This window comes from Manis pentadactyla, chromosome 4, assembly GCF_030020395.1.
Source record: "Manis pentadactyla isolate mManPen7 chromosome 4, mManPen7.hap1, whole genome shotgun sequence".
NCBI classification, from domain to species: Eukaryota; Metazoa; Chordata; class Mammalia; order Pholidota; family Manidae; genus Manis; species Manis pentadactyla.
Genome location: NC_080022.1, coordinates 72,992,144 through 73,014,773, shown reverse-complemented (window position 1 = coordinate 73,014,773; position 22,630 = coordinate 72,992,144). Strand labels below are relative to the sequence as shown.

At 35.6% G+C, this 22,630-nt stretch overlaps 1 protein-coding gene across 3 annotated transcripts in view; it reads left to right on the top strand.

The window, feature by feature from the left end:
- The first annotated feature begins 2,013 nt into the window (after nt 1-2,013).
- ZNHIT6 (zinc finger HIT-type containing 6) overlaps nt 2,014-22,630 on the top strand; it is an 85,037-nt gene continuing 64,420 nt past the window's right edge. For all 3 annotated transcript variants that reach the window (XR_008997048.1, XR_008997049.1, XM_036890277.2), the window contains exons 1-5: nt 2,014-2,855; nt 4,008-4,073; nt 4,160-4,266; nt 4,351-4,436; nt 10,291-10,394. Coding sequence is in view for 1 of the 3 variants with exons in the window: in XM_036890277.2 (XP_036746172.2) it covers nt 2,188-2,855; nt 4,008-4,073; nt 4,160-4,266; nt 4,351-4,436; nt 10,291-10,394 (1,031 nt within the window). In the remaining 2 variants the exon portion in view is untranslated. The remainder of the gene's footprint in view (nt 2,856-4,007; nt 4,074-4,159; nt 4,267-4,350; nt 4,437-10,290; nt 10,395-22,630) is intronic.

Genomic DNA, 22,630 nt, shown 5'->3' with positions numbered 1-22,630 from the left:
AGAAATCTGTTTCTGATGAAATACACAGGGTAATGCTATAATGCAACAGTGCATGGACAAGCACTAGGGAGTTAGTGCATTGGCTCAAAGTTGTGAATGTGATAAAACCTGTATGAATATAATGAAGCCTGTTGCGTCCTGGGAAAATCTGAGCAATGGCATGGGAAGACCAGTAGGAAGGATATTTGGGACACCCTTCAAATCATTTCAGAAATTGATTCCCATCATTATTTTCCAGAACTTCAATCTAGCAAATCAGTTCCTGAAAAGATAGCAAATAACAATCCTATTGCCTCCTGGAGTCCTCAAGTATAACCTGAAGACGTCATGTAAGTGAGAAGGTGGTGATGGATCTTGGAGCCTGACTCAGAAAATCTGAGAACCCCCTAGGAAAAAACTGCCACTCCACAATACCACCTCAACCTCTGAGACCATTAAAATACAGCCCACAATGTTGATCAACTTAGGCAAAAGACTAGCTGTGATGCTGTCAAGGATCCTTACTGGTTTAACACCTTTTTGTTCAGTGACTTAAAAAAACTCACACAGATTATAAGAATGTATGTGAGGAAATGAAAGTTCCAAATCTTATAAAGTCTTTATGCTTCTGGTGAATGATTTTTAGTTCTGGAACTTTCTCTGTAATCTTAAAAGAATATTCAGATTGCTTTATTCTTTTGAGAATCACCACTCCCTCATGTTGCTCCCATCTTCCAAATCTTGTCTTTAGCAAGGCCACTTGGATTTCTTTCTGTCATTTAGCCCCTTTTTCTAGTGTAAATGTGTAATCCAGCCTGAAAATACAGTCAAGCTCTCTGACTCCACGAGCAGCTGGCACCTGTAAGTACCTCCAAAAGAGACTGTCCATGTAATTCCTGTGGAAGCTTCTTCCTCACAACTCACAAGATTTTATTAAACTCTCTCAGCTTACTTCAATGCTCCTTCCAATACTGCGTAATCAGTGATGCCTAAGGTTTCAAACTTACCTCTCTTTCTCACTCTGCCCACTCATTCAAAATTGCCATTCCCAGGCTAACTTGTGAATGAGGGTAAGAGCTGAATACCCTGTAAACTATAGCAGGACTTGAGGAGGTAGCACAAAGCAACCTATAGCTAAAGAAGCCATTTCTTTGAAGTATCCTTATGCAGAGAGAAAATTACATATCTCACAGAAATGAAGATTAGGTTAAAGTAAGAAATGTGAATGTATATCTCACAGAAATGATGTGAAGATTAGGTGAAAATTAATGCCCAGTATGTAATAATAATAATTTTTTAAAATAATTGAAACAGATGTGAGAAGGGGGAATTTTTTTTTGTATTTTTGTGTTTATTTTAGATCTTCTAGTCCTGAGGATGGATTTAACTTGTTTCCATCTTTAAATATATTTTTATATATTTAATTTATATATATACACACACACACACACACACACACACACACACATATTATATACACTGTCTTAGAATTCTGTAGGATGCTAGGGACAAAGAAATGGCTGATGAGGGCTGTTACTGACAGAGTATTGAAAGAATAAAAGTTAATGCCCTCTTTTCTACCTGAGACCGATAAAGATTCCTAGTAACAACAGTCACTACGTGAGTTTACTTCAGGCACTGCTAGCTTGTTTCCATTTAATCTTCACGATAACACTAAGATTTGTAATACCATCGTCTCTAGGGTGTAGGTGAAGAAACTGAAGCCGGGACATAGTATTAGCTGTATCCGTCATTTTCCCACAAGATTAGGTTTAATCGTTAATCCAAATCAGGGTGGGTCTTCCAAATCCAACAGAAAGCATTTTGCTTCTCTCCCTCCCCAGACTCTTCCTCTCTTTTTAATAGAGTGTGGCCACGGGCCGAGGCTGCCCCCAGGGCGGGCGTTCGGCGAAGCTCCGCCCAAGAGACCCGATCACTGTGGGCGTGGTCTCACGGAGGTTCTCCCAGCGGATCCGGGTCAGACCTCCGCAGAGCCGTAAAGAGCTCTATGAGTCGTGAGGTGGCGAGGTGCGGAAGTGTTGCTTTACGACAAATTGGTCGGAACGCTTTGGGCCGGCGTGTGCGGATTGTGACTTCCCAGCTCACACGTGGGTCGCTGTCGGTGTTCTGGTGTGTGATTTGTTCCTGTTGGCGTGGACCAGCTACATTGAAGGACAGAGTGGCCCCGGGGCCAAGGGTCGTGAGCTGATGGATTTTGCTGAAAATGCACAGATATTGGGAGTAGGTCTCCAGAGTGGCGCTGAGGGGGCGCGGCTGAGTGTTGAGCCCGATAGGGAAGGAGTCAGGGGCAAAGCAGGGACTAAGGAGGCCGGCAGTGGGGAAGCGGGGAATGGAGTGACAGGGATGGAGAATACAGGGGTTAGAAGAGAAGGAAGCGGACAAAGGGCAGAGGGAATGCGAGTGGTCCCCACGGTTGTGAAGCAAGAAGTTATGGATTGGTCGGAAATGGAAGAAGGTATGCTGGGCGGCCAGAGGGTAAAGCAGGAGGTGGAGGATGGGCCTGAGGTGAAGGAGGAGAAACCGGCAACGTTGGAGGTGAAGGAGGAAATGAATAATAGTTTGGTTGTAAAAGAAGAGAAGGTGAATGAACTAGAGGTAAAAGAAGAGAAAGTGAAGGTGAAGGAAGAGGTAATGAACTGGCTAGAAGTGAAGGAAGAGAAAAAAGATAACTTGGAAATAAAACAGGAGGAGACGTTTGGTGGTCAAAACATAAAAGAGGAGGAAATGATGGATGAAGTGTGTATAAAAGAAGAGGAGTATTTCCCGAAGAAAGAAGTGATGGTTGATACAAAAGTGAAAGAAGAACCTCAGATAAATCCCCCTGTGGACCTGAAGCGGAAACTGGCCATGTCAAGGTAGGGCAGGGAGAAATCCACTGGGAAAATAAAACTGTGAAGTCATCTGTTGTCTAGATTGAAGGGAACTACACTGCCAGCAGAGTGTGGAATACAGAGTAAATGCAAGCTTGGATCCCTGGAGTCTGAGTGATGGTGGGTGGGGGTGGAATTGGAAAGGGAGGGTTTTGTCAGATGACAACAAATTAAGTGAAAATAATGTGTGCTTGGTAGGGACCAAGTTAGGATGTGAAAATTTTAGGACCAAAAAACCCTTGGATCAGATTCTGGCTTGATTTAATATGTTCTTGACTCAGTATTTCTTTGAGAGGATAGAGGAAAGGTCTAACAAAACCAACAACAGCAAAATGGATTGTGTTAAAATTAAATGCACCCAATTGTCTAGTTTCTCTACAGGTACTATGAAAATTTGTTGCTTTTGATATAACTTCCTTGTGTGTGATCATGTGACCGCATAGGAAATAAAGAGTGGTCAGATTCTTGGGACTAGTACTGTCTAGAACACAGTGAGCCAAATAGAATTAGCTGTAGTTGGATTGTTAGAATCCCAAGATTCTAGAAGAGCATTGAAGACAGATAATGGCAAAAGCATTTCTAGATTATTTTGATGCCCATTCTAGGTTGAGTGTGGAGTTGGGGGAAAAAAGACACAAGTGCTACTCCTTAAATGACTGAGTCTTAAATTCTTTTTTCTGATATGCGTGATTTTAAGGTATCTAAACATAGCTCGACTGGAATTCTGGGTATATGCAGGTAAGCACACATAAATGTACACACACACACACACACACACACAGGCAGTCGTTAACAGATTGCCAGGAATTACAAATTGAAGTATCAGTGGTTAATCTCATTCTCTGATTATAGTAGAAAAAGAATTAAAAAGTGAGATAATCTTTTACAGTGTATTACATTTTCTTGAATTATGTATCATTAACAGCATTGTAAATGCAGTGTCATTTGGACACGGTTTCCTAGAGGAGAATTTTTTTAACAGTGTTTGACAGCTGTCAGGTATTTTATCAGTTTCTTGTATATACTTTATTCACTGTGCTAACATCTGTAAGTTGTGACGATTGACTCAGCATGAAAAGTTTATAAATAAGTGTTTAGTATTTGGTAATTTATTAAGTTTCATGTGGGTTTTTGTAGGTGTGGAACTTGTGGTACAAAAGAAGCAAAGTACAGATGTCCACGTTGTATGCGATATTCGTGCAGGTATATATGTAATTTCCTACTTTATTACCTCTGTCTGTACTCTCCTTACCTCACAGTATAAAAGCACCCTCTCTTTGTCTCTTCAGTTTGCCCTGCGTAAAGAAACACAAAGCAGAGCTGACATGTAATGGAGTTCGAGATAAAACTGCATATATTTCAATACCACAGTTTACTGAAATGAATCTCCTGAGTGGTAAGCCATCTTAGGCATAGCAGATTGATGCTTCCTGGCTACTGGCATATGTCATTTGTTTAGTTTCTGTTTTGAAATTTTTAGATTATCGATTTTTGGAAGATGTGGCAAGAAAAGCAGACCATATTTCTAGAGATGTTTTCTTGAAAAGACCAATAAGCAATAAACATGTAAGTATTTCTTCTAATCTCTTCCAGTTAGAATTCCTTGTAATCAATTAGATTCATTTTTTCACTCAAATGTATTAAGTGGCTACGATGATGTGGGGCTTCCCAGTTGCTAGGGATAAGCATTGACCAAAACAAAGTCCTTCCTTCACCCCTGTGGAGCTTGTATTGTAGTGGGAGAGACAGGAGAGAGAGTTATGTGCATGTGGAAAATAAAGAAGGCATAGGGAAGTAAAGAAAATAAAAATGGTATTGGGAGTAAGTGGAGTGGTACTATCTTTAATACAGTGGTCAGGGGAAGCTTCTCTGAGATGACATTTAAGCAGCAATCTCAATGGTGAGAACTAAGCAAATTATGTGAACATTTGGAAGAAGACTATTCCAGGTTGTAACAAAACCAAAGACTAAGTCAGGAATGAGGTTGGTGTGTTTGAGGAATTAAAAGAGGAGCAGGGTAACTGAAGCATAGTTGAGAGAGGAGGAGAATGTTGAACATGAGATCAGAGAAACTGGTGAGGGCTTCTAATGTACTCTAAGTGGAAATAGAAGCTATGGAAGGTTTTGAGCACATTTACTTTTTGAAAGATCATCTTGCTGCTGTCGGGCAAGTTAGTGGAGGAGGGTAAAAGATTGGAAGCCGAGAGACCAGTTATGAGGCTACTGCTATTGTTCCAATGAGTGATGATGGTGGTTTGGATAATGCCGTTAGAATTATTGACAAGTGATAGGAGTCTAGTTCTGAAAGAAGAGCTAACAGGACTTGTTTTAATGTACCTAATTTTCATACTCATTCATCCCTTTTTCATTAAGAACTATGCAGAAGTAAAACTATTAAGAATTCATCACAATTTTTTTTCTGTCTTTCCATCCTTATTCTTTTATAATCTTTTTTCTTGCCTTATTGGAATAGCTAGGACTTCCAGTTTAATCTCAAAGACTATTGATAATAGTAGATATTTGTGTTGTAAGTCCCAGGTCCTCCCTTAGGCTTGATGATTTACTAGAAAGATTCATAGAACTCAACATACTGTTGTTCTCATGGCTAAAACTTGATACAGTGAGAGGATACAGAGCAAGAATAATAAAAGGAAAAAGCATACAGGGCAAAGTCTTGAGGAATCCAGACATGAGCCTCAAAGGGCCCTCTCCCATTGGCATGGTTAATTCCTCAGTTTGATAACACATGTAAAGTATTATCTACTAGGGAAGCTCGTTAATAATTCAGTTCCCAAGGCTTTTATTGGGGGCTGGTGAAGCACCCTCTAAACTAGCATATACCAGATTTCCCAGAAGGAAAGCAGATAGAATCACTTAGTTTATGTAAATGATTTAGGCACAGTGAACCATTCTTAACATTTTAAGAAAAGTTTTATGTCAGTGTAGGAAACCATTTACCAGTCAGTCTAATTCCTAGCTGCAGGCCAACCTTGTAAGCAGGACCTTCTAAGGATAACAGTCTTGGGCCTGCTATATTAATGTTTCTGTACACCTTGGTTTTGTGACTTCTGATCACAAAGGGAAAACTTCCAAGCTTTCACAAAGATGTTTGCTCTTAAAGTTTTGTTGATAAAATTTGACATCTAGATTAAGAAAGTTATATTGCTATTTACTAACAGATTTCATCACAAATGGTAGATACATTTTAGCAAATGATATTTCTGTATTCAATTACTTCATTTTTGTTCTTTTAAACTATAATACTTTAATAATAATAATATAATCTCTTAACTGATAGTATTTTAATAATCTAGTAATAATATAATAATATTATCTTTTGGTTTATTTTCTATTTTAAACTAAACTTGTGTGCTATATTATTCTCATAGCATATCATGTTTTTTATACTCCACAGAACTTAGTTCTATATTGTGTGAAAAATTCATTCATTTGTATTTCTGTTGAGTGGGATTGACATCTAATTTTCCTTTTTGCTATTTTCAGATTTCCATATCAATATGATTCTAGTTTCATAAAATTATTTGGGAATACTCCTATTTTGTTCTTAGATACATTGACTAAATGTTGGAACTATTTCTTCCTTGGGAGTTTGGTAATTTATTACTGAACCAATATGGGCTTAGAATTTGGGCCACTGAGATGTATTATTTACTATTTATGGGGCTGTTCGGGTTTCTTGTGTCTTGAATCATTGTTAGACAATTATGTTTTTCTAAGAATTTGTCCATTCAACCTAAATTTTCAAGTTTATTAGCATGAAGTTCTCCATAACATTTTCCTTTACATGTCTGTAGGAGCTCAACAGTCATTTCATTTGTGATATTGATTATTTGCATCTTCTTTTTTTTCCTAGATCAGTTGCTATTGTATTTCTTTTTCTATCTTCTTAATGTATCCTCTTAACTTTTGTTATATCCTTTTTTATGTTTAGTTTAATTGTATTGTGGTCAGAGAACATTCTCTTCCCTGATTTTAAAATACATTGACTGTTTATGCCTAGCATGTGGTCAAGTTTTATAATGTTCTCAGTTTGCTTGGAAAAAAAGTATTTTACAGTTGCTGAATATAGATTCTGTGTATCTTTTTTAGATCAGGTTTGTTAATTATGTTGTTTGAATTGTTTAGGACATTGCTGGGTTCTTTTTTTTTTTTTTTTTTTGTCTGTTTCTTCCTATCAGTCACAGAGAGAGAGGTATGTTAACATTTCCCAATAGAGATAGTCAATAGGATTTGTATGTTTCTCTGTGGTTCAAGTAGTTTTGCTTTATATACTTTAAGGCTAAATTATTAGATACATAACTCAGGGAATATTTCTTCTTGGCAACTTAACCTTTGGCATTACAAGGTAACCCTCTCTAGCTTATAGCTTTTTGTGTACTTTGTCTAATACTAATAAAACTGTATCATTCCTTTGCTTAGTATTTGCATGGTGTATTTTTTCCTTTTATTTAAGGCCTTTCTGTATTCTTACATTCTGTATGTCATTTCAAAGCACCACATAGTTGATTTCTGGTTTTTCCCCAGTCTGATAATCTATAACCTTTAAGTGAATCACTAAGCTAGTTTACATTTTAATAAAATTACCTGTATGTTTGACTTTAAATGTATCACCTTATATGTACTATTTGTCCCATTTGTTTTGTTTTTTTCTTCAGTCTTTTAAACTAATTTTTTTTCATTGTTTGAATTTTTTCTATCAGTTTAGAAGTTATGTACCCTTTTTCTATCCTTTGTTGGTTAAACTAGACATTACAACATGCATACTTAATTTACTGGTATCTAAAGTTAATCAGTACCATAGCTCTATACCTTGATAATGCAAGGACCTTAGAACCAGAGTTGGCAAACTTTTTCTTTGAAGGGTCAGATAGTAAATATTTTTTCAAACCATATGGTTTCTATCACATCTATCCAACTTTGCTGTTATAGCAAGTAAGCAGCCATAAACAGTACATAAACAAATGGGTTAGGGCTATATTCCAACAAAATTTATTTATAAATATAGGCAGCAGGCAGGATTTGACCCCAGTTTGCCAGCAGTTAACTTAGAAGAGTAAATTCCATTTAACCTTCTACTGACTTTTCTTACTGTTTTCAGGTATTTAAATTTACTTTTTATAAAAATTCCCAGACAATAATTACTGTTTTATCCAGTTAATGTTTATTTTGATTTTTCTTCATATTTCCTACTTTCCTTGCCCTTTATTCCTTCTATCATAATAGACCTTTCATATGAGAGATCAGTGTCTTTCTGCCTAAGTATATCTTTTCAAATATCCTTTAGAGGGTTTGCTGTTTGCCAGTTCTTAGATTACTCTATCAGTATTTGTTCAAATTTTTATTTATTTCATCCTCACTCATAAATGACTTTTCTCTGTAGAATTCTGGTTTCAAAATTATTTTTCCATTATCGGTTGGCTTCCATTGTTGTTACTGTAAAGTCATCTGTCATTTTTAAACTGCCTTTGGAATCTTTTCTCTTGCATTCTTTTTATCTTTGATGTGCATTTTTGCTATAATGTAAAAATGCAAATTTCTTATGCATCTTGGAAATTGTTACACTACTTCAGTTGTGGAGTATCTTTCCTCAGTTCTGAGAAATTATCAGTATACTTCTATTAAAATACTACCTTTGCCTTTCTCCTTCTCTTCTCTTCCAAAAATACCATTAAATGTGACTTAGTCTTTTCTCTACATCTTACTTATCATTTAGCCTCTGATTGTTTCATTCTATTTCTGTAATGCATTCTGGACATTTTCTGGTTCTATTTGGTTCTTTTAAAAATATGCCAAGTCATTTCTTATAGTTTTTCTCCACTGCAGATATTTTCAGGATTTCTTTTATTACTTTAAAATTTTCAGAGCTGTTTTATAATCTGTGTGTAATCTCTTCATGTCTGAACATATGGAGAACTGTCTTAGCTTCCTCTTCTCTTGGTTTCTGCTCACTGAGCCTTGTTTTCTTATTTATCCTTATTTTTTATTGAGTACTGCTTTTTTAACTAAAATTATTTGTAAGAATTTTTTGAAGACTGGGACAAACAGACTTTATCTTTTATTCTACAGGTACCCAGGAACATTGCAAAGTGGGCCTATCTTAAACCATGTTAAAGGCTTAAGATTCCCTTGAACACACAAGCAAGGCATATCATTTCAAATCTGAGCAAGGGCTGGCCCATGACTACAACCTCTAATGGATTTTCCCCCCTGGTTCCATTTAGACCAATACAAATTTCACATGCTCTGGGTTAGTTTATTTCCAATTCATCCTTATCCAGAGGGTTTGTTTTTTATGACTCAGCTTCATTTGAGGAGAGTTCCCAGAAGATTGCTGGGTCTTGATAAGCCTTTTGCTGAGGAGGCTGTTGAAATAGGAAGCCTTTGCCAAAATCTGTACAAGTGGCTTCATTGCTTTACTTACCTCTCTGGGTTTTCACTTTTCATTATATTGGCCTGTATTTAACTGTTTCTCTGTTTCTGTCAGGTCTTCAGTGCTTTTAAGGTGACTTTAAAATATATTTTATTACATATATGTATTTCCTCCATTATCTGGCATTCTTACGTGTTTTCACTGGGTGTGGTGGTCCTTACAAACCACTGCCGTTACTGAAACCAAAGTCTCATAAGTTATAAAATTGCATGTAATTTCTTAAATCATTTTCCTACTTAGCTAATGGTTTATTGCTTAATTGTCTAACTTTTTATATTGCAAATTCTAGATCTCCATTCACTTAAGCAAAACTTGCATTTATACTTCATTTCTTTGAGTGATCTTCCTTCCGTGTTGGTATTACTTCCTTCACTGTTCTCTGGAGTTGACTAGCTCAGCTCAACCAACCCAAGTGGTTGGAGTCACATGTCAGCGGCAGAATGTTGTCATATCCCATTTTGTACAGCCTCCAACAGTGGCCACTTTAAGTTCAGCCTTGTACTAGGCAGTACCACAGTTTCTTCCCTGAGTGAGCTACCTGTTTAGGAATAAAAGCAGCATATATACAGCTAACTAGGGTATAAAAATAACAGTAAAAGAGAAAGAACTATATAGGTAGCCCCTTTGGTTGCCAAATGACCTGCATTTTTTTTAAATCCCCATGAAATCCTTCCTTTGGCTTATAGAGCATTTGGTTAAAAGCACAGGCTCTGGAATTAGACAAACTTGAGTTTGAATAAGACTCTACCTCTCAGAAATAGCTGTAAAATACTAGCATCTCATTAATTTTTATTGCTCAAATTGGGGTAATTATCTCATAGTATTGTAAGGATTAAATGAGATATTGCTGCCTACACAGTTTGTGAAGCATAAATATTCAAATCTTAATCATCATATTTTGAAGATTGTTCCATTAATTTTTGAAATTTAAAGCATTTTAAAACTTATTTGTCTGTTTTTGGTTGTTAGATGTACTTTATGAAAAATCGTGCCCGAAAGCAAGGTATTAGCTTAAAACTTCTACCCAATGGATTCACTAAGAGAAAAGAAAATTCAACATTTTTCGATAAGAAGTAAGTTTTGAGCATCTTTTGTAGTATATCAGGTATTCCAATTTAGTCACGAACATCTTTTAATGTTTGGTTTGTTAACGGAGTATTGCCACCCAGATTGTGGTCTTTGAGCTGTTACTGGCCCATGACAATATAATTGCACAAATTGAAAATAAGTATTTAGAAACTTACACTAATTTTGTGTTACACGACTCATAAAAATATGTACTTGCAGAGTTTGTGCATGTGTGTGTGTGTGTGTGTGTGTGTCTCTCTGAGACCTAAGATACCATGGAAATATTTCAGAGGTTTAAGGGGCAAAGTGAAGAGTCAAAGCAAGACCTCTGTACAGTTTTAACTGGAGCAGCTCAATTTTAATAATCTTTTCTGTTTTGGAGTTCCAAATAAGAATTCATTTGAAATCTAATGATGGGGAAGAAGGGGATTTGGAACATTTACTCTGTAGTGAATCTGTGAACAGATGATAAATCAGAGATTAGTTTGCTGCCTTCTTAAAGTGTAACTGTGAGGCCTTGAGTGAATTACTTCCTTTTCCTGGACCTCATTTGTATGATATGGGGGTTATGCTATAAGAAGATGGTGTTATCTATTTATTTTATATTTTTTAAGACATAAATATTTGTAAAGGTGGTTTTCCTTTTTCCTCGTTGATTGGCTTCTAGAAGTAAAGCAATGCCATTCATTAATTAAATATGAGGTGATTCCTTTGTGCATTTTCAAACTGGCATATTTTTAAATTGGCAAAATTTGTTTGAAATCTAAGGTAATTGTTTTGCCTTCTCAAATGTAAAGTGTATTCCTCTTTCAGAATGATTGTGATCAGAACTTAGTCCTCAGTACTTAAAAAGCATACAGCCTCAAATGTAAAATTTGGGGGTATTTGAATGTATGTGAGAAGTTTTTTATAAGAATATTACATTCAGTATTTCTGAATGTATGTAATTTTGCATTTAGGACCCAGATTTATACTTTGTTTTTTTTGGAACAACTCAGATCCCTAAATGGTAAACTGAACTTTCCTTGCATTATGCCTTTTTACTCATGAATGTGCAATGATTTGGGGTTTTCTTATATTTTTAGTGTTTTCTTATGAGGAGATTAGCAACATACTACACAAAAGGCTTTAGAGTCAATTTCTTAGCTGCTTTCACATCTATAAAATGAAGCTGATTATGTAGCTACAGTGAATATTAACCTTTAGTTTTAGTATGTTATTTATATTAGTATATTATTTTATGCTAATATATTATTAGTGTTTAATTAGTATGTTAATTTAGTTATATGACCTTTAGTATATTAATCTACCTAGCCACTTGAGTATAGGAAAGAATCAGTATATACAGTCATTTGTAAGAATGAAACATTCTCATCATAAAAAAGTTTAAAGGAAAAACAGCACCTGTAATTCCACTATGTAGTGATGAGCACTGGTAACATTTCACATTTCCTTCTAATCATGTGTCTCTTTTTTCAATTAATAAAGTAAAACAAAATAATTAAATATTCATATAGATAAAAAGTTACATGGCTTTCCTCAAGTTAAACATTACCTTTTATGAATAGACACACACTCTTTTTCTGCATCTAGCTTTTTTCCATTTAACAATATATTATGGACTTCTTTCCTTATACTACAAATCTTCCTCTATTTTGAAGTATATATTCCAACTACACTGCTATATCCTAGTATTTAAATCCCATATTTGTGAACATTTAGCTTATTTCTAGATTTTATTCATTAGAAATAATGCTGTAATAAACATCCTTAAACAAATTGTTTTGTGTTCTTACGTGTGACTCCCTGTAGGATCTATTCCTGGAAAGCAGAATTACTGGGTCAGAGACTACAGACATATACATTTTTGAGAGAAACCCCAAATTGTCCTCCCAAAAATAGTACCACTTTGTACCTTCCTCAAAAAAGTATGTGAGGGCCTTAGTTATACCTGCACTTTAATTGAAAATTAGTAACCCTTTTTGCATAATTGATAATTAGAGAGGTTGAGCTCTTGAATTTTTCTTTCTATAAATGTGTGCTTGTTTATGTCCCATCTTGGTCTGTTTCATACATTGTGGATATTTTCACCAGTCTGTTCATCCTTTAATTTTTTCTTCCAGTCATTTCTGATGTATTTTAAATAGTGGTAAAAAAAAAAATTCTGTGTGAATAGAGATAGTAAAAGGGAGTGGTTAAGAGCACAAATTGGAGTCAGTCTGCCTGGGTTCAAAATTCTGATCTTCCTCTTCCTAACTATGTGATCTTAAATTAAACTCTCAAACTTCATTTTGCCTTAGTTTCCTCCTCTAAAGTGGGACTAGTAATGATGAACTAGGATTAAACTAGTTTTCATTTCCATTTGCAGTATATGAGAATACCTGTTTAAACATCTCAGTAACACTGAGTTGTCTTTTTTTTCATGAAAAAGGATTGTAATGACAATTTGTTGTAATTTGTTTGTATTTAATTGCTACTGCAATATCTGCCTGTGTATTTCACAGTGATATCTTGAAATTCAAATGTAAAGTTTGACTTAATCCAGTTCGTTGTGATAAGATGATCTTTCATTCATAGAACCCTTTCATTCATAGAACCATCTGAGGAGTCCAGTGAACAAATTAAGTCTGTGTAACTGAAATTTTCCATTTGTTCGTTGTTAAATTGCCTGTTGTTATTTTCAGTGGAAAATGGTTTTGCTACTAACTGAATTTAAAATGTCTGTATTCAGATGTTAGGTGAATGTAATAAAGCTTTAAGGTGAGTTCCCAGCCAGTTGAGAGCCATACTTAAAGAATATATTGCTGGTTAGTTGATTAATAGCTTGAAAATCTCTTTAGTATATCCTAATACTTAGTTCATTCTTGTTCAGTGCTTTCAACAGTGATTTAGATCATGATTTCTCTCATCTTGACACTGTTAACATTTTAAGCCAGAGAATTCATAATTGTGTGAAGCTGTCTTTAAGGATGTTTACCAGCATCCCACTGAATTTTGGTAAAACACACACACACACCCTGTGTGACAGCAAAAACCGTCTACAGACATCGCCAGATATCCCCTGGAGTAGGGACAGGAGCAGAGGCAAAATCACCTTTATTTGAGAACCACTGCATTTTAGATGAGTACTGAAGACATACTTACTGAATTTCATGCATGGCAGAAAATTTTGATTGCTAAATGGTAATGTATAAGTAACACTAAATATATAAGGTCCTGTACTTTTAGGCGAAATAAATGAAAAAAAACATTTAGATGTACCTTCTTTGAAATATCTGTTTTCTCAGCCTTTCATATGAAAATGAACAAGGGTATAGTGTTATTTGGTGAAGTGAGAGGAGAAGGAGATGTTAAGACTTCTCAGTTCTTTTCACCTCCCATGCCCTCAGTATTCTGTTTTTAAGAGACTCATTTTCTATGCTTCTTTTCAACTTTCAAAAGTGTTGGTTTTCACTCAGACAAACTGGAAATTGAATATTGCCACTACCATTTGGTACAAATTAAGTGGTGTTGGGCAAGATCCAACTGGGTTATCAAGAGGATTAAATGAAATAACACCTAAAATAGTACATGGCACTTAGTAAATAATATACAATGACAATTAAAGGTATACATTTTCTTACCTGATATGGGGATATGGTACATTTACTATGTTATATTCATCTTTAGCAGGTCTGGGACAACATTGCATAATCAAACAACACTGTTTGTGTAGTGATACCTACAAATGTTCACATTAAAATCGGTAATGACCATAAACAAGCTCAGATTTTGCTGCCAAGGGAGTTAGGAAGAAACTTTTAAATTTCAGAGATCTGGGGGTTTTGGAATTGTTGATACAAGATTTTGGTCCTGTACTAAGATTATTATTATTCCCTAGGTATTAAATTGGTCCTTTGCTTGTTTAAGCAGCTCAAGTTACAGTATAGTCAAAAGTTCACATTGAATTTGTTTAAAATTAAAATTTTGCAGTGGCAGCGTTTGAACAATCCAAGTGAAGAATTCTTTGTAGTGTTTTTATAACTTTTCTATGAAGTCTGAAGTTATTTCAAAATAAGTTTAAAAATGTATATGAATAGCCCTATGTGAAGTGTGAAATGCTCCACTGTGTCTGAATTACCTTTCTAGAACTACCAGCAGGTTATATAGCAGCAGATGTAATAGGTACCTCAGAAGCATAGGTTCAATCTAACCCAGGCAATCCTTTGTGGCAGGAGTTTTTGACCAGTATGACTCTGAATCTCCTAAAATCATAATGCAAAATTGTGTGATGTATTAATTTTTCTAAGAATAGGAACTGTAATTTTCATCTTACAGTCTAAATGGGGAATAACATCAGTCTGTGAGCTCAAAAATGTGTTTAATTAAAGCAATGAATTTTAGAGGATTGGTGAATTTGTAGGAACTGTCATAATGGATAATTTTAATGAACAAAAAAAAGTTGTTTTCTATAAGAGGTGATTATATATTAAGAATATTGGCATTCTGTGTTAAAAAATAGAGGAACTTGATAAGGAAATGTGTACAATCCAAGGTTGCCCTATTTTTGTTGGAGCAGATCCCAAACTCCTTTAAAATAGTGACTCTTTCAGAGTTAACTGCTTTACCTTATCTCTTCATAGGGCACGTAACATATATTCACTTTTACCTAGTATAATCAAAAACTGTTGAAAGAAATGTCAAAGATCTATATGAAGAAAAGTTAAATTCTACTGAAAAATTTGAACAAATGGAAAAAAATTCCTTGTTCTTAGGAGACTCAATATTACCAAAATAACATTTATTCCTTAAATGAATTACCTTTAAATATGACATGATCCTAATACAAATACTAATAGACATTTGTTGTTTTTGATTTGGGTTTTTGTTTCTTTTGAGAAGAAGGAAAGGGGTCATGAAATTACTTAGATTCATTGAAGAATAAGCATGGGAATGCCACAGGAAAAAACCTGAAAATGAGGAGTAATGAGTCATTAAAACTTATGAAATTCTAGTTAAGTTTTAGGATGTTGACATAGAAATCTACAATTAACTTTTAGAAAGTAGACATAAAGCTCTAAATTGTGACCAAAATAGCATTTCAAATGAATACAGATGCTTATTCAGTAAATGGGGCTGAGATAGTTCCCTTGCCCTTTGGCAGGGAAAAGCTGGATCTTTCACTAGAAATTCCAGGTGGATCAAAATCTTAAGCTTGAAGTTAAAAATACTGGAGTATTTTCACAATCTTCAAGGAAGGAAACTATCATCCAGAGCCATAGAGGAAAACTAAATTTATGTAGTTCAAAAAAAAATTATATGGCCACAAATGACAATAAAGTCAAAAAGACTAGGCAAAAAAAAAAACAAAAAACCCAAACCTTTAACATATATGATGAAGAGTGCTTATGCATTAACAATAAAAAAGACTTGAAACTTATTAGAAAAAGGGGTAAAGGATAGGAAAGACTGTCATAGAAAAAATATATACGTACGTACATTGTAGAAAGGTACGTACTGTATAGCTGGTAAGCATATAGTAACAATTTCTAATAAAATGAAGGTTATAGGTTACCCAGGCCATTTTGCTCTTCTACTGTTCTTGAGAGTATAAATTAGGAGTCATTTAAGAAAACAATTTGGTAGTATTTCTCAAAATGTTATACATGGATTAACATTTAGCTTACAAGGAATTTAAGGAATTCAAGGAATTTAGCTTACAAATGTGTTAGTACTGTTCACAAATATATGTACCCATATACTGCAGCATTGTTTTTAATAATGTAAAAACTAGCAACAACCTCAAGTGTCAGTAAGTATGGAACTGACTTAAAGTAAAGATAGTACCTTCATACTATGACTGAAATTCTATGCAGCCGTTAAACAGAAACAGAATTAGATGTAGGAGTACTGGCATTGAATGACATCCATGATATACTCAGTAAAAAAAAAAAAAGGAGTTTAAACAACTGTCTGAAAGATATGAAGCTCACTTTCCCTACTGATAGAAAATTTACTTGCAATGAAATGCACAAATCTTAAGTGTACATTTGTTGAGTTTTGACAAATGCATATATAGGCACCTCCATTTATCGCCACTTTTTTGTGTGCCTGTTGCCTTTTTTACAAAGTGAAGGTCTGTAGAACTGTGTTGAGCAACTGTACCAGCATCATTTTTACAAAGCATTTGCTTACTTCCTGTCTCTGTTACATTTTGGTAATTCTTGCAATATTTCAAACTTTTTCATTATTCTATTTGTTATGGTGATCTGTGTGATCTTTGATATTACTATCATAATTGTTTTGGGGCACCAGAAACTGCACCCATATAAGACAGCGAACTTAATAAAAAAATGTTGTGTATGCTCTGATTGCTCACCCACTAGCCATTCCCTCCATTCTCTCCGTCTTCTAGGGCCTCCCTATACCCTGAAATACAACAGTATTGAAATTCGGCTAATTAATAACACTGCAGTGACCTTTTAGTGTTCATGTGAAAGGAAGAATCACAGGTCTGTCACTAAGTCAAAACCTAGGCCTTTTGTGCCAAACAGGTAGCCAAGTTGTGAGTGCAAAGGAAAAGTTCTTGAAGGAAATTAAAAGTGCTATTCCAATGAACACATGAATCATAAGAAAGCAAAACACCCCAATCACTAATATGGAGAAAGTTTTAGTGGTCTGGTTAGAAGATCAAACCACAACATTCCCTTAAGACAAAGCCTAATCCAAGCCAAGACCCTAACTCTCTTCAATTTTGGGAAGGCTGAGAGAGGTAAGGAAGCTGTAGAAGGAAAGTTTGAGGCTAACAGAGGTTCATTCATGAGATTTAAGGAAAGAAGCCATCTCCAAAACAAAAGTGCAGATAAAGCAGCAAGTGCTGATGTAGAACCTGCAGCAAGTTATCCAGAAGGTCTGGCTAGGATAATTGATGAAGATGGCTACACTAAACAATAGATTTTCAATGTAGATGAAACAGCCTTATATTGGAAAAGTGATGCTACCTAGGACTTTCATCGCTAGAGAAAAGAAGTCAATGCCAGACTCCAAAACCAAAGCCCCTTTTAGGGGCTAATACAGCAGGTGACTTTAAGTTGAATCCAGCACTCATATACATACATAAATTCTAGGGCCCTTAAAAGTAATGGTATACCTGTGCTGTAAAAGAATAAAGCCTGGATGACAGCACATCTGTTTACATTGTTTACTGAATATTTTAAGCTCATTGTTGAGGTCTATTCAGAAAAAAGATTCCTTTCCAATTATTACAGCCCATTGACAATGCACCTGGTCATCCAGGAGCTTGATGAAGATGTGCAACAAGAATAATGTTTCCATGCTGCTAACACAACATCCATTTTGTGGCCCGTGGATTCAAGAGTCATTGTCACTTTCAAGTCTTACTATTTAAGAACTACATCTTATGAGTCTATGGCTACCTACATAGTGATTCCTCTGATGGATCTGGGCAGTCTTGAAAACCTGGAAAGTATTCACCATTCCAGATGCCATTAAAAATATTTATGAATGTTGGGAAGAGGTCAAGATATCAACATTAAGAGGAACTTGCAAGAAGTTGATTCTAACCCTAATGGATTACTTTGAGGGGCTCAAGATTTCCATGGAGGAAGTTACTGCAGATGTGGTAGAAATAGCAAGAAAACTGAAATTAGAAATGGAGCCTGAAAATGTGACTGGATTAACGGCAGCAATCTGAAGATAAAATTTGAATGGATGAGAAGTTGCTTCTTATGGATGAGCAAAGAAAGTGGTTTTTTGAGATGGAATCTACTCCTGATGAAGATGCTGTGAAGATTGTTGCAATGACAACAAAAGATTTAGAATATTATATAAACTTAGTTGATAAAGCAGTGGCAGGGCTTGAGAGGATTTGTTTCAGTTTTGAAAGTTCTGTTGTGAATAAAATGATACCAAATAGTAACACATGCTACAGAGAAATTGTCTGTGAAAAGAAGTCAGTTGATGCTGCAGACTTCATCTTTGTCTTATTTTAAGAAATTGCCAAAGCAACCCCAGCCTTCAGCAACCACCACCCTGATTGCATAGCAGCCATCGACAGGCAAGACCTTCCACAAGCAAGAAAATGAGGACCTGTTGAAAGCTCAGATGCTTAGCACTCTTTAGCAGTAAAATATTTTTAAATGAAGGTGTGTACATTGTTTTTTCAGACATAATGCTGTTGAATAGTTAATTGACTACAGTATAATATAAAACCATAACTCATATGCATTGGGAAGCCAAAATTTTTATTTGACTTTGTTTATTGTAATATTTTCCTTATTGCGGTAGTCGGGAACCAAAGCCCGCAGTATTGCAAAGGTATGCTATGCCTGTATAACCCTGTGCCTATGAGTATATATAGAACATTATGATCACCCCAGAGTTTTTCCTCATTGGCTCCTTTCCTCCCCAGAGGCAGCCTGTTCTAATTTTTTCTTCTGAAGATGAGTTTTGCCTGTTCTAAAATTTCACATATTTGGAATCACATAGCTCACCCTTTTGAATGGTAGTTTAGCAGAATATGACTTAAGTTGACATTTATTTTAGTACTACAGTTAAGTTAGTTATACCACTGTCTTTTTACTTCTTTTACCACTTTCAATAATGCTGTGTTTTATGTAGGCTTTCTCTTTCAGTTTCTTTGAAGATCTTCACTTTTGTCTTTGGAGTTCTGCAATTTCACTATGATATGTGTCTTCATGTAATTTTTTAAATTTTATCTTGCTTGGAATTTGTTGTGCTTTCTGAATATGGCAGTTCTGGAAAATTCTAATCCATTTTCTTAATCTCTTATTTTTTTGTCTTTCCTACATTCAGGGTAAGTTATTCAGCTATATTGTCCATGTCACTTTCTCTCCTTAGCTGTGTCTCATTGATCTTTAGCCCATGCATTGAGTGTGTGGTCAATTACATTTTTCATTTCTAGAAGTTCTATTTCTTTCTCAAATCTGTCTGGCTTTTTAGATAGAACTGCATTTCTTCCTCATATTTTAAGCCTCCTTTGCTCAGTAATTTAGGACATTTATTTCCTGTGCAGTAGTATAATGTAATTCCAGTATCTGAAGTTATTGTAAGTCTGTTAACTGCTGTCTGCTGTTTCTGCTGATTCTTGATTATGGTGGCTTGTTCCCTTGTTTTGGTTTTTTTTATCTGAAATGTAATTGTGAACTCCAGTTCATGTAGAAGGTGGTGTGCTTTTGCTTATGACATAAACCACATGGCACATGTTAGTGTGATGTTCTCAAGACTATACTAGTAGCAATAATTTGAACCCCAAACACATTTGAGGAAGTGATAGTTAAGCATTCTCAATTGAAACCTTTCCCCCATCCCTTCTGCCTTTTTCCCTAGAGCCCAGTTTGAGGTCAACAAGTTTCCTTGTTGTCTCCCTTTGCTAGTGGGCAGGATCTGTTTTTTTTTTGGTTTACCCTTTCACTGATTTTATGCAGTCATCTCAGTTTGAGGTCTCCAGCTGATGTAGGCCCAAGGTCTTGTATCATGTCACCCAGTGGCTGTTGAAACGCAAGCCTATTGGTTACCAACGTTGGCCAGAGGACTTCTGGGCAGGTGTAGGTAGATTCCACGTTCTACTGTGGTTTTTAGCTCTTGCCTCCTTTGGCCCCTCAAGTTTTTTTTTACTTGCTGATGTGCTCTATATGTTGATTCCTTAATGTATGCTTCTGAGAGGGTTTTCAGGTTACCTCTTCTACATGATGCGCTAATTGTTTAAAATAAACACTGGCCCCAGTACTAAGGTGAGGTCACTAGGTGGAAAAGAAGTGGATTGGGAAGGCATGATAATTACTTTTTCACCTAACAGTTTTACTTCTGGGACCTTATCTGATAAATATACTCCTACATAAGGAAGTTGAAATATGTACAAGGATATTCAACGCAACATTATTTGTAATAGCAAAAGAGTAGTATGAATCTAAATATTCATCGATAGTGGACTACTTAAATAAATTATGGTACACCTTTATAATGGAAAAAGAAGGAAGCAACTCTGAGTTTATCAATATAGAATGATTACCAGAAATACTAAGTGAATAGAGATAGATGCAGAACCATATCATTGTATGTGTGCTACCATTGTGTGAAAAATAAAGTTTATATACATAAATGATTATATTATAAACTGGTAACCTTGATTATCTTAATGGGGGGGAGTTTGGTGGAGGTGTACAGGGATGGGAATTATGTGCCCTTTTGTACCTTTTTGAATTTTAGATCATGTGCCTATATGCTTATTTTAAGAATAAATAAGTTAGTTTTTAAAAATAATAATTTTAAAAGATATTGATAGGTGTTGGCAGGGCCATTATACATTTTGAGCTGTAAATCTTTGAAAAGTACAAAATGCTGTTTTTATCCATGGCTGCCCCCCTTTTTCAGTTATGTTTTAGGGTATTGCTACAGGAAACTGGGAATGTCATACCTGCAGACTGTATTGGTTGTGCTTGGATAGTTAGTCTCCTTTAGTTCCCAAGTCCCTCATTCTATTTTCCTAGCTGTTGGGTCTGAGGATTCAGCAGTGAGGTGGGGAATGCACTTTGACTTGTCAATTGGAAAAAGATGTAGACTGAGAGACCCCTTCCAAATAATACCTTTAGCTTAACTCTTGCCTTGGACTCTCCTGTGGACTAACCACCCATTCCCCAGAAATGGACTTCCCCTCCCCCAGTTTGTCTCCATATGACCTTTTGGCCCAGTGTTCTTTAGCTCTCTGTCCATGGGTCTCTCTTAGACTGAGAGTATTAAGATAGAAGAAATGTGCCCATTATTAAACAACAGCATGAATTAATATTTGAGCTTCAGGTCCTTTTTTAGAAGCTAGCCACTAGATGTCTCTCTTGTAAAGAAATAACCTTTTACATATTCAAAGAGCTACTTTTTGTTTTTGGATAAAATTACAGCATTCTAATTATATTGCAATGATACACCCATCCACCTCTGTGATTAATATCAATAGCACTTTTTTCTTTAAACAGTTTTGTGATAATACACTTCTTAAAGCACAGTACTTTTTTTTTTTTTGCGTGGTGTCTTATAAGTAATGTATGTTTATACTTTGCTGCAAACTGACTTTAGAAAAAAGCAAAGGAAAGTGAATTGATGTGTTTAGCAGTTATGGTCATGGGGGAACAGTGGATTTTGCAATGATCTTTGCTGGGGATTACATAATAGGTGCTCAGTACAGACTGGTTAACTATTTGAAAATGTTTAGCTCTATGGTTTCTCTGCCATAACAGCTTTGGTACAGTCTGATGGGAAGATTTCAGAGCAACAACAGGGACTTACAAAAACTGAAAGAATAGAAGCCTAATGGTTTCTCAATAAGACATTTCCTTACTGGGGCCATGTACTCAGGTAAGGAAGTTCTTGTGACTTGGCATCACAGAAGGTGGATCTTTCCACAGCAGCAGTTACCAGCGTTCATGGAAATGAAAAACCAAATGCTCATCATCTTGGGATCATCTTGGGGTCCCCAAGCTGGTTCAACTAGTGGAGTCCGTCCTGTCCCTAATCACCAGGTCTGTTCCTTCATGATATGCCCCTGGAATGTGTCCCTTTCCATTTCCTTTATTACAGCATTTATCAGCTGTACTCTCCCATACAGGCCCATCTTGTCTCATCCTAGACTATTTAAGTGATCTCCGTGCCTTCTGTCTCCGTACCTCAGTTGCTCTTAGACACTACTACTGGATACATCTTTTTGAAATGTGTTTTTACTGTGATAGTTGCCTGCCCACAATCCTTGAATGCTTCTGTGCCCGCTGGAGTTATTAGCTCAGAGATACCTTCACTGGACAGGGGTAGAATTGCTAATAGGTGAAATTTTATCATCTCATCTCCTGGCCTTGGACTACCTAAAGCTCTCAAATGTTGCACCCCATTTCATAGCCTAAAATTAACTCCCTTTTCTTATCCTCCCCTCTTGGAATTGCTATCTTTCAGGCAGTTGGAAATGTAATCTGTTTCAAGTATTTCTCGTTAAGCAAAATAATGTAAATCTTCCTCAGTGTATTTGCTCTTTAAAAAGTGGAAAAAAAAATAAAAGGAATAACAATACCATTAATAATCGAATGTTTATTTTGTGGTTAAACATGACAAAATTTAATTTAATCTTTATGTGTAAGTTTTCTTGCCAAGTTACTCACTTCACTATACCTGTTGCCTTGTTTGTAAGATGGAAACAGTAGTGCCAGTTTTGTGTATGTGGCTTTCAATCTAGAGTGCATGT